Raw genomic sequence first — 12,228 nt, 5'->3', positions numbered from 1 at the left:
CAAAGAGAATCTATCTAGGAAAGCTCTTTGGGCGAAACTAAGTGCTTAATTTCTTGTAAGAGGGTGGCAGAGGTCAAGGCATTAGAGACAGACAGGAAATCGTTTTCTCCTACAGGTGTTCTATTTTACAATGGAAAAAGGACAAAGACAGGGATTAAGATGGTAGAGTACATGGCTTTCCCTGGAAGACCCAGATTATGCCCAGTTAGGTGTCTGAAAGCTTATGAGGCCATGGCAGATCGGGTGAGACCCGCAGGTGAATCTCAGCTGTTGATAGCAGTCAGAAAACCCTTTAAAGCAGTAGTGACAGCCACATTAGCTAAGTGGGTAAGATGGTGCATGGCAGAAGCAGGCATCGACATAGGGCAATTTGGGGCACATTCAACTAGAGGTGCTATGGCGTCCTCAGCTTTTATGCTAGGAGCTCGCCTGGAGGATATTTTAAAGGCTGCAGACTGGTCAAACGAAACGTTTAAGAATTTCTATTTTACACCAGTAGACCAGATAGCATAATTGGTGGTAAGTAATCTTTAAACAAGCATAATCAGAGCCTCTGAGTATTGACATAGAATACAGATTTTCAACACATCCGTTACAGAAAGTCATGATTCTATTAGAGACTCGGGAGGCGAAAGATTATTCCACCCATTCAATCGCTGTAATGTATGAATGATAACAAGATGTATATCTAAGGAAGGTTAAACATCTAGGAACATTATTGTATTGTTGATATTATGCGATTGCCCACCCGTTCAGGAATTTTCTTTTCATGGAGTGCATCATTTGTTTGACAGGGACAGAGAATAAGACAACGGCATTGTGAGGAATGTTTAGGTTAAGGAACACGAGCAGTCGTCTACCGGTTGGGGCGCACTTTATTCAGAGATCGATCAGCGGCAGAAAGAGGAAGAAACACAGAGGTTGTCAGTGTTTATGAGGAGAGGTGCAATGTGATTGGACTGGAAGAGACACATGTTTTAATAGACCTATGAAAAACAAACTACAAGTTCACTTCGGTTTCTGGGAATTGTAGTTCATTGTTACTTAGTTGTTTTTCATGTTTGTTTTTGGTATTTGCTGCTTGAGAAGTAAAGAGAAGAAGAGAGCATAATCTTTCGCCTGAGTCTCTAATAGAATCATGATTTTCTGTCACTAATGTGTGGAAAATCTGTATTTCCCTTTCTTTCTACCTTTAACGATTTTGGTCCTAGAAATGGGTACACTTAATATACGCATCATCTTTGAATCACATGGATGTTTACAGTGCAGGTAGCTAGGACAGTTCATACCCAAGTACCTGTGTGGGGACATCACATGATCGCGGGAGCGTGTTCTCGCGAGATCTGGCGAGACGGGATCTCGCGAGCCCACGCTCCGCGGGAAAAAGTTCCCGCTTCAGAGTTGGCTGCTCCTGATTACACGAGAAGAAGCAGTGAGCCACAGGACTCACACCACAGCTTCTAGGGCGTAACACCACAGCCACAGGAGGCTACATGGGGGCCCTAGAAGTTTACAGCGTGCCACCAGTGAGCACAACCTTTCCACAGTGAATCAACTGGGAAGGCACAGGACTTGATTTCAATGAACTGTAAGTAAGCACCCAGCGCCATCAGGCCACATTAGAGCCTTTCTCCCTTTCGTCAGTCAATAAAGACTGTTAGAAACCCTACAGCGTCCTGTCATCTATTTAGGCCACAACATAACTGGCGACGAGGATACCAGAAGTCCCACGGACCCACCATGCAAGGCGCCACACCACCCCCTGCGTTTCTCCCCTTGCCAGGAACACCGGCAATTCCTTGGATGCAATGGGAACCCCTTTTCTCCACCTACTTGGAAGCAGTGGGCGGCACGCGATATGCCCCCATCAGGAAGAGGGCTATGCTGTTAAATGCGTTAGGGGTTGAAGGTCAGCGCATCTTTGCCGGCCTTAAAGAAATACCTGCGGCCGACAATGACGTCGAAGACGAAGATGTTTACAAAGAAGCGACTCGTCGCATCATGAAGAGATTCACCAATAAGGAGAACATTGTACTACACAGGCTGAGATTCTACACTCGCAAACAGGAAGGGAGCTAACCCGTGGATGACTACATCACCAGGATGAGGGAACTTGCTTCTCTTTGCGCCTTTGGAGAAAATGCAGAACAGGTCATCTGCGACATGCTCGTTGTCCACACCAACTCTAGGAAAGTACAGGACAAACTCATCCAAGAAAAGGAGGTCACCCTCGATAAAGCCATCCAGATTGCCAGGGCGGAGGAAGAAACCTCCAGCAGACGCAAGGAGGCGGGAAGTCACTGGCCTGTGCCCGAAATGGCGGCGCTACAATGGAGAGGTCGCAGAGACAAGCATTCCCGCGACGGCCCCAAAGACAAAAGTCCCAGGAAAAAGGAGGCACCGAAATGTTACAGATGCGTCAGCTCCAAGCACATGGCGAACGACCGCGACTGCCCCACCAGGAATAAGGAGTGCTCCAAGTGCGGACGCATTGGCCACGTGGCTCCGGCATGCATGTGGCGGGAGAAAACTGTTTCCCGTGTTGACGGTGACTGCACCTCAACTGATGATGAACTACAGGACAGACCCATGGTTGTCATGGCCAATGCCACCCATGCCAGAAGAGAAAAGCCCCACTGCACCATTAAAGTGGACGGAATGGAAACACGCGTCATGGCTGATTCGGGATCCAACCTCACCATTCTGCCCATCAACACGTACAAGGAGATGATGGGACAAGAAAAAGTGGAGATTAGATCAACCAGGCAAAAACCGACCGTGTTTGGAGGGGCAACGGTCGACCTTTTGGGCTACATCAAAGCCCGGATCGATTTTAAAGGGAGGTCTACCACCACCAAAGTGTATTTTTCACCCAAAGGTCCAGCCGTGCTGGGGTGGGATGACCAACACAAACTCAGCATGAAACTAGATCCCAGCACTCCGGAACAGGTGCTCATGATCTCATCAGGAGCAGCGCAAAACTACAAGGAGATCTTTCCAAACCTGTTTTCTGAGAAACCGGGAAAAGTGAAAAACTTTGTCCACAAGATTCGGCTGAAACCCAACGTCACCCCGGTCAAGCACAAAGTAAGGGCAGTACCTGCCACCACAAGACCAGCTTTGGACGCCCACCTGCGGAAGTTGGTCGAAGAAGGAACCATTGAAACCGTGGAATCCTCAGAGTGGCTGAGTCCGGTAGTATTAGTAAAGAAAAAGTCCAGCAACGACCTCAGGATCTGCATCGACCTGAGAAGCCTGAACTTAGAGTTGATCACGGATAGCTTCCCACTCCCCAGCATCAATGAGATTGTCCTCATGATGAAGGAGGCGGCCATTTTCTCGAAGCTGGACATGCATGATGCCTATCACCAGATTCCTCTACACAAGTTCTCCCGCCCCCTGACGGCGTTCATCACTCCTTTTGGCACCTTCCAATACACCTGCATGCCTTTCGGGTTATCGTCCGCAGCATCCGCATTCCAGAGGATGATGAACTCCCTGCTTAAAGGACTCACCAATGTCTCATTCTTCCAAGATGACATCCTGGTGTACGCCAAAGACAACGAGACCCATGACAAGGCACTCAAGTTAGTCCTGAGCAGACTTCAGGAGGAAGGCATTCACCTACGCCATGAAAAGTGTGTCTTCAGGGTGAACAAGGTAGAATATCTTGGGTACTGCATCTCGAGTGATGGGGTAAGCCCCAAGAAGAACCTCATGGAGGCCATTACAGAAGCACCGGCGCCGATGTCCAAAGAGGAACTACGCTCATTCTTGGGCCTAGCCGAGTACTATGCCAAATTCGTCCCCAGGTTCTCCGAGACCACGTCTCCCATGAGGGAGCTCTTGAAGAAGGGGGCAGCTTACTCTTGGGGCCCAGAACAGGATGAGGCTTTCGGCGAAATCAAGAAAAGGATTCTACACGCGCCATGTCTTAAACCATACAACCCTGAATGGGACACCTGCATCACCACTGACGCCAGCGCTTACGGCCTGGGGGCCTCCTTGACCCAGAAGAAGGGCGACACTGAGAACATTGTGGCGTTTGCATCCAAGGCATTATCCTCATCCGAGAAGAATTACTCTACGGTAGAGAAAGAGATGTTGGCATGCGCCTGGGCCATCGAATATTTCAGATCATACGTATGGGGGACAAGATTCAAGTTGATCACCGATCACAAACCCCTAATTCACATGTTGAGCCCGGGCGGCACCAAGACGGCCACCACTAGACTGGCCAGGATCGCCGCAAAGCTCCAAGAGTATACCTATGAGCATTGCGGGCTGGAAAAACGCACAAGCGGACTGCATGTCCAGGCTCCTGAACCAAAGCGCCCCCGGCACCACATTCCTGGAAGACGAATGTGTCGTTGCTTCCATCGGCGACTTGAGGAACGTCGAGTACATGGAAATGAGCGAGCGCCACTGGCAGGAAGAGTTCGAGCAGGACCACGCCCTAAGGCACGTAAGCACCTGGGTTCGAAATGGATGGCCCAACGAGAGAGCGATCCCCGAAGGCCTTCGTCCCTACTGGAAGGTGAACGAGGAAATCACCGCCATGAACGGTCTCATTCTCAGAGGTGATCAAATCATCCCACCCAGCGGAATCCGCAAAGTCATACTGTGCAGAGCACACTCGGGCCATCTAGGGTGCAACATGACCAGACGAAGGAGGCCATCTAGGGTGCAACATGACCAGACGAAGGATACGCGACGCATACTGATGGCCAGGCATGGACCAGGACGTACGGCAGATGGTCAGTAGGTGCCATGAATGCTCAAACAGCGACAAGCGCCTAGCCGTGAGGCAAGCCCCCATGCTGCCCACCGAAGTCCCCAAAGGGGTGTGGCGAAAACTGGGTCTGGATTTCATAGGGCCGCTGGACAACATGCCCCCAGAGCACAGGTACGGGATAGTGATGGTCGACTACTTTTCCAAATGGGTGGAAGCTGACTTCACCTCAGACATCACCACAGGAACAGTCATTGAAACACTCACCGCCATATTCCAGCGGGAGGGCCTGCCCGAAGAACTCGTCACGGACAACGGTGTCCAGCTAGTCTCCAGAGAAATGGAAGCTCAACAACATCCAACAGCGGAAAGCAAGTCTATACCACCCACAGGCAAATGGCCTAGTCGAGCGGGCAAACCGCTTCATCAAGGGGGCGCTACAACTGGCTCACGCCTCGGGCCTAGACCCATACAAGACAGTCAAAGAAGCTGTAGCGGCCCAACGTCTCACCCCCAACGCCGTCACAGGTGTTTCACCTTTCCATCTGCTGAGGGGGAGTAGGGCAGCATCCTCACTGGTACCACCCAGGCTCCAGCAAGTGAGGGCCGACGAAGATGTTGACATGGATGACATAACGTGCCGCATGCAGCGCAACAAAGAAGCAATGAAAGCACAGGGGGATTTGCGCCGAGCCGCTAGACACACACAAGTCAACAAAGGGGATCTGGTGAAGATACGACTTCCCCACAAGGACACCTCCACTGGTTCCAGATACAGCAGTCCCATAGAAGTCATGGAGAGAGGGACAAACCACATCTGCACCAGCGATGGCAGGAGATGGAATCTAGAAAGGGTAGCCATGTACCGCAGGAAAGATGACACGGTACACCCACAAGGAGACACTGGAGAAGAACAAGTCTGCCAAGAGTCATACGAGAACCATCACCTCCCAAGTAGAGATACCATAGAGCCGCACCATCACAACGACTTCGCAAGCCCCATCCTCCCAACAACACCCAGGGAATCACAGCAAAGAGCTGGACATAGAGAACCTGAATCACCAGCACCTTCCCAAAGACACTTCATCGATCCCGCTCCATACCCCGATCCTGGCAGGCCCCAGAGAGAGAGAAGGAAACCCAGGAAATATGCGGACTTCATCATGGAGTGACCACCCATCCTTTTTCCCCAGCAAAGGAGGTGTGTGGGGACATCACATGATCGTGGGAGAGTGTTCTCGCGAGATCTCGCGAGCACACGCTGCGCGGGAAAACGTTCCCGCTTCAGAGTTGGCGCTCGGCCAGCTGAAGCGGTCACAGAGGAGCGCTGCTCCTGATTACACGAGAAGAAGCAGTGAGCCACAGGACTCACACCACAGCTTCTAGGGCGTAACACCACAGCCACAGGAGGCTACATGGGGGCCCTAGAAGTTTACAGCGTGCCACCAGTGAGCACAACCTTTCCACAGTGATTCAACTGGGAAGGCACAGGACTTGATTGCAATGAACTGTAAGTAAGCGCCCAGCGCATCAGGCCACGTTAGAGCCTTTCTCCCTTTTGTCAGTCAATAAAGACTGTTAGAAACCCTACAACCTGTCTTACTACTTTATATATATTTATTTTCCCAGTGGTAAACCTACTTCTTATTATCCAGAAGGTGATACAGCAGGATGCAACGGTGTCCTGGACCCTGTGCCCGGACACACATGTGGACATTTTCCTTGGCTTGTTGGAACGGGACAGAGTGGAGGGTCACACTAGATGACTTCTTGGCAGGTATGAATTATCCATTATCGTCATTTTCCGAAATAGTTTTCTATTACGGAAGAAGTTACATGCATAAGTTATCATTGAGGCACCGGTAGAAAAACTCCTCCCCCCCAATTACCAACCACGAGGAAGGCTCTATGCATCCAGCGCTTCTTATCCACACTCAGCATACAGGACTCTAACTCTTGCCCATGTTCTGCGCTTCCGTCGGGTTCCATCAGTCAAGGGTGGGTTCGGACAGTGGGCACCGTCACTTGCAGGCTGAATGAAGCCTGCAAACTTAAACCGTTTCTATTTTCCACGTCTAAATGGGGACCCCGCCCCTGTAGTTGAAAGCTGTCAACCCATGCTTCATGTACCACAACAGTAGCCATTTTAGATAGGGAGGAACTGTGTTTAATTGCTCGCATAAAGTACAATGTATCAAATGTTCTAACATTTCTCCTATAATCCTAATTATCGATTGTTCAAACAATGATAGTGACTACTTGAACCTTACTGTTAATTCCTTTCAGAAAAGTCGACTGGTGAAATGTTTCGTCATCAACCCACAAAATGTGTCAAAGCTATTGTAGAATAAAGGGGTCTAGGTCGTTTGAGGACTATTTTTACACTAGACTAAAAGGAAAGGAAAAAGCGCAAGAAAGCCGTTTAATGTCGCCGGTTATTTTCAACTTCAGTCAATTGTCGTTAGCTGTCACAACACTTGTTTGTGCCGTTAGTTGGGTGCCTACAGACCGTGGCCAGTGACTGCTGAGCTCTTTGAACTTGTGTATTTTGATAGATACCGATTTTGCGACCAACATCAAGCGAGACAACGGTCCTTTTCTAACATGGATCTCTGTTTGTTTACTACGTGACAGCGTCCCGGTGTAAAGAAGGAGAAAGTCTCATTTCTATGTCTGCAGGGGGAGGTTGTGGATAGGGTTCGGCTGGAACCTTGTGGAAGAATAGTAGTTTCCGGGAGGATGACATTCAACGGCGTACCGTTTGTTTTTGCCACTTGATGTACCTGAAGCAATTTCTGTGTTCTGTACGCTGGACCCTCTTTCTTGCAGTGAAGTGGCCCTAGACTGTTTCTGTGTGTAGGCGATAGCTCCTCAGTGAGAAGCATTCGCTGCCATCCCTGGCCGCTTGGGGCGGAAGATGCTGTCAGTGTGGAGTTTCTTGAAGCGACACAAGAAGAAGTTTGTGTTTGCAGGAGCTGTGGCCGCAGGTTAGTGATGCGGGCGGGTGTGGTATAAATCTGTCTGCTCGTGTATCATACCTTGTTTATTTAATGCTCGAAATGCAACAGTACTTCACATTGGCACCATCTGTTATTGTGTTTGTGTGTGCGTTGCAATGCCAAACCCATGCATACAAATCCAGGGCACAGTTGGTTCTTCATCTGACTGATGTTCTATGTGGGCCAACATAAAGACTATGTCCCTTTTCAGCCATTCTCGCATGTTCTATCACTAAATGCACCCATTAAAAATAAACGGAGACCATGACGGCCAGTTTACAGAAAATGTCTTGCTGCATTGAAGTGAAAGAGCAACATCTAAACTGCATGTGGAATGTTACAGAAGTCTCTTGCCATGTGGGTCGGGGTAGTACTGACGTGTCTTGCCATGGGGGTCAAGATCAGCTAAGAGCATACACCCCTGTCTCCTGTTGCTTGTGTGAGCATTGAAGGAGCCCGTGAATGCAGCCATCACAAAACATGGTGGGTGAGAGAAAGCAAAATCAGGAACAATGTTTTCTGCAAAGGTCCACATCAATGGGAAAGATAAAATGCTAGGCCACGTTTTAAAATGGAGAGTCCTCTAAAGCTGTCAGGAGAAAAGGGTGAACATTGAGCAGTGGGAAGGTGCCCTTTCAATGTAAGCATCAATGTCTTGGGAGGATAGCTCGGGGGCAATGCTCAGTGTAGTGATTAGGTTTCTTTGTTGCTTGTGTAGAAGGAGCAGAATGTTGAGTGAGTGACACAGAATCTTGGTTGTGAGAATGTTGATGTGTGATTCAAGGGTTCTATGTTGGTCAGTTGAGAGATGTAAGCCTACCTGGGAGGATGCAGGTGTATGTTGCCCTGAACCCAGATGTACTTGACCTTATATGACTATCTAAATGTACTGGAACTAAATAAAGAAGTTACCAGAACTTCACCTGAGCTCATGGTCATCTGTGGGGAACCAAGAACCTTACACTCAGCTTGCAAGCAAGACGATGTTCGATCCCGGGTCTGCGCTTAGAAACCGCTGGGTATTAAGCGTGTTATAAATAACCAATTATGATGCATATGTTTGTCAAATAAGATGTAATGAAAATGAGAGACATTTCAAATGGTTTTGTATTGAAATAAACATACTTGGATTATTAACTGGAGCTTTAGGTGGGCTTTTGGTGCAAAGTAGCTAATGCCCCCTCAATTCTCACCCCTGACCATTACAAAGAGATGTTAAATGTTAAAATGCCTCACATGGTGCGGGGTCCTGTGGGCTTTGCTGCCTGAGTGGCTTTTGTATACCCTGTCTCTCACAGGAATCCTCTGATCTCTGCTGAGGGAAGATAGCCACACGTTGTATTGCAGGCCTTTTTGCATGTCACCCTTCCTGGAGAGCATGGTAGCTCCCAGGAACTGCATTATGGTCACATGGGTTAATAAAATAGACGAGCTGCTTCCGGCTCGTCAGTCAATCATGAGCTGACTCCAGTGTCATTCTTCCAGGCACCATGCTGGTGCAACGCCGCGTGCTGGAGGCCCAAGGATGGGGTCCAGCACGAGGACGGTGCCCCTGCTGGGCAACACCGTCCCCTGAGAATGTTGTGGCCATGTGAGCATGGCTGAGTGTGCAACCCCGGCCTGGGTGCCCCCCAGAGCTGGGGCTGCTGTGAGCTGGGTGCCCCCAGTCCACATGGTCTGCTCAGGTGACCCGGGGCGAGCAGGGTGATCCCTGCTCATTGTTTGCTGGGTGATCCCGACACCATCCGTGGCCTGCCCCGGTGACCAGAGGCGGGCCCCCAATAATGGCGACGATGTGGTCCAGGGCCCAGTGTACGTTTACATGGGCCGCCTGGTGCCCACGTGGAAGAGGTGACGCGTCGGCCGCCACCGAAGGAAGTAATGCTGCCAGCTGTTTTGCTGTGTGTGGTGTCTCTGAAGAGGGCCGCCGTACAGCTGGGTGGCTCCCATTGATACGGCGGTAGCTCGATTGAGGAGGAAGCCCTTAGGGTGGTCCAGGGCCGCGTGTGCATCTACATGGGCTGCCTGGTGCCCGCAGAGAGGAGGCGGCGTTGGCTGCGAGGGTGGCCGTACGAAAAGAACTGATCAGAGCTCCTGCAGGAGGCAGATGGAGGGGTGCCCGTGTTCACACCGCCACAGCCGCTGCCCTCATAACCGGCGGTGGTTGTGCGACTGGGGTCGGTGGGTGCCTGCCCCCCTGCCGTGTGCGCTACAACCTCAGCGGTGGAAATGGTGCGCCCACAGCAGCCGCGGGCGAATGGGAGCTCTGGGACTGGAGCGCGAGGAATAAGAAAAGGGGGAAAAAAGAAAATATAATGGGAGGCCCATACGGCCCAAAAGGAACGAAGGAGGTGGGCGTGGCCTAAACAATTCAGGCCCGCGGCGGTGGAGTAGAAAAAAAAAACAAAGGAAACAGAGCCCCAGTGGTGGCCCAGAGAAGTACAAAGGAGGTGGCCGTGGCCCATGATCACCTGGCCTGCGGCGGTGAACAAAGGAATAACTGCAGCCGCTGGCGGCGGTCCCATGCAGGGCATAACTAAAGGTAGAGCTGCACCATCCCGAGTGGAGGAGGCATGGCCGGTGAGCACCTGGGCCTGCAGCTGCGACATGAAGGGGCACAAGTGGATGCAGAATGGAGCTGCCCCCCTAGATGCACCCACAGTGCCCAGCCACACAGGGCACCACAGGGGTGAAATAAACTGGGTGTAACAGGGTCAGTCACCCGGGCAGCACTGCACATCATCCAACTGACTATGGAGGAAGGAGGCCATCCTATCATCAAGTATGGGCCATGGGACGCAGGTGCCCTCCCAGCCGGCCAGCGGTTTTGCCCCAAGAGGGTAGCGGCTCCACAAGGGATGCTCGTGCTCCCTCAGTGCGGAATCAGAAGGGGTAGGCCCCAATTAGAGATCCAGGGCCCAAGGTGCTCCAAGGTTTGGGTGTCCTCCACAGTCAGGAAACAACAGTGATATGCCATGATCCTAGGACGCCTGGTGGTGAATGACGGGGACTGTCACAAGGGAGACCAGCAAGCGTGGGTTGCATCTCCGGTGAGTGCCTGTGCGCCCTCCCATGCCAACGACACTCCTGCCAGGGGGAGCAGAGTAGGCTATGTGGCCAGGTTACCCGTGTCCCCCTGTCAGCAGCCCCTGGGCAGAAGGGGAAGTGAAACGAGTGACTCGTCATCTCGCCACCAGTACCCTGCAATGGTGAGCCCCTACACCATCCATGAACAATGCCGATGTGGCCCCTGGTGCTCCCAGGTGCGGTTTGGCCGGTCCCTGAACGTTGCAATCATCTGGCTACCACCATCATCTTGTCACGAGTTTTGCCCACCTATAGACTAGGCCGATGTGGCCCCTGGTATCCCCAGGTGCGGCTTTGCTGGTCCTGAATTCTCATCTGGATGCCAGCATCCAGCCACAGTTGTGTTCCGCTGTCTATGGATTGGGCTGAGGTGGTCCCTGGTACCCCCAGGTGTGGCCTTACCCGTCAGTGAACCCCGAACTGTCCCGAAGAAGGTCTTGATGGAAGTTGGACTGGTGGCCCGCAGGCCTGGACGGGCCCATCCGAAATATTGTGCGATACTGGATTATTGCGTTTGGGGTGCAAGGTGCCAGCTATGGGTGATGGTGCTGTGTCGGGGGTGCAAGATACCCCTCACCCAGGTTAATAAAGTGTGCGTGTGCGGGGGATATTCTAACATTTTACCTGCTTGCTCACCAGCCCGGACTGTCACCCAGGGGCGAGCTGGGTCATTAAGTTTGTGAAGGCTAGTGGGATCTACAGTTCTAGTGTTAGTGTGTGTATTATGCTGTGGTTTTGTATTTGTTTTGTTATTAAAAAGGATGAGTGTTGCATGTCACCTCTCCTAGAGAGCATGGAACCTGCCAGGAACTGCATCAGGGTTCATGGTGGTAACCATGTGATCAGGTTAATAAAATAGACGAGCCGCTTCTGGCTCGTCAGTCGATCATGAGCTGACTCCGGTGTCGTTCTTCCAGGCACCATGCTGGTGCAACACCGTGTGCTGGAGGCCCAAGGAGGAGGCCCAGCACGAGGACCACGTCCCTGCTGGGCAACACCGACCCCTAAGAATGTCGTGGCGATGTGAGCATGGCTGAGTGTGCAACCCTGGCCTGGGTGCCCCCCAGAGCCTGGGCTGCTGTGAGCTGAGTGCCCCAACCCACGTGTCTGCTGCGGTGATCGGGGCGAGCAGGGTGATCCCTGCTCATTGCTGCGAGATCACGGCCCAACTGGTCACCGCCGGGTGATCACAACGCCATCCGTGGCCTGTCCCGGTGACTGGAGGCGGACCCCCCCAACAGGCCCTGACAATCCCAGAGGTTTCATGCTCTTACCCAGAAATGCAGAGAAAGTCTGCAGGACAATTCCATAGGTTTGGCAGGTCTGTTGTAAGTTTGTATGTGTACTTTACGCAGCACGTGGGCAAAGGGAAGGGGGGAAAACATTATTACATTACTCCTGGACTCCCTG

The 12,228-nt window shown here is 51.5% G+C and overlaps 2 protein-coding genes across 3 annotated transcripts in view; one reads left to right on the top strand and one right to left on the bottom strand.

Moving 5' to 3' along the window:
• ADAT2 (adenosine deaminase tRNA specific 2) overlaps positions 1-6,869 on the bottom strand; it is a 235,176-nt gene extending 228,307 nt beyond the window's left edge. For both annotated transcript variants that reach the window (XM_069606802.1, XM_069606801.1), the window contains exon 1: positions 6,626-6,869. In XM_069606802.1, coding sequence (XP_069462903.1) covers positions 6,626-6,721 — 96 coding nt within the window. In that variant the 5' untranslated portion in view covers positions 6,722-6,869. The remainder of the gene's footprint in view (positions 1-6,625) is intronic.
• Positions 6,870-7,076: 207 nt separating this feature from the next.
• PEX3 (peroxisomal biogenesis factor 3) overlaps positions 7,077-12,228 on the top strand; it is a 515,228-nt gene continuing 510,076 nt past the window's right edge. Inside the window, exon 1 of the mRNA XM_069606799.1 lies at positions 7,077-7,719. Coding sequence (XP_069462900.1) covers positions 7,650-7,719 — 70 coding nt within the window. The 5' untranslated portion in view covers positions 7,077-7,649. The remainder of the gene's footprint in view (positions 7,720-12,228) is intronic.

This window comes from Ambystoma mexicanum, chromosome 4p (genome assembly GCF_040938575.1).
Source record: "Ambystoma mexicanum isolate Mex_15411 chromosome 4p, UKY_AmexF1_1, whole genome shotgun sequence".
Lineage (NCBI taxonomy): Eukaryota > Metazoa > Chordata > Amphibia > Caudata > Ambystomatidae > Ambystoma > Ambystoma mexicanum.
This window is presented reverse-complemented; position numbering and strand designations above follow the sequence as displayed.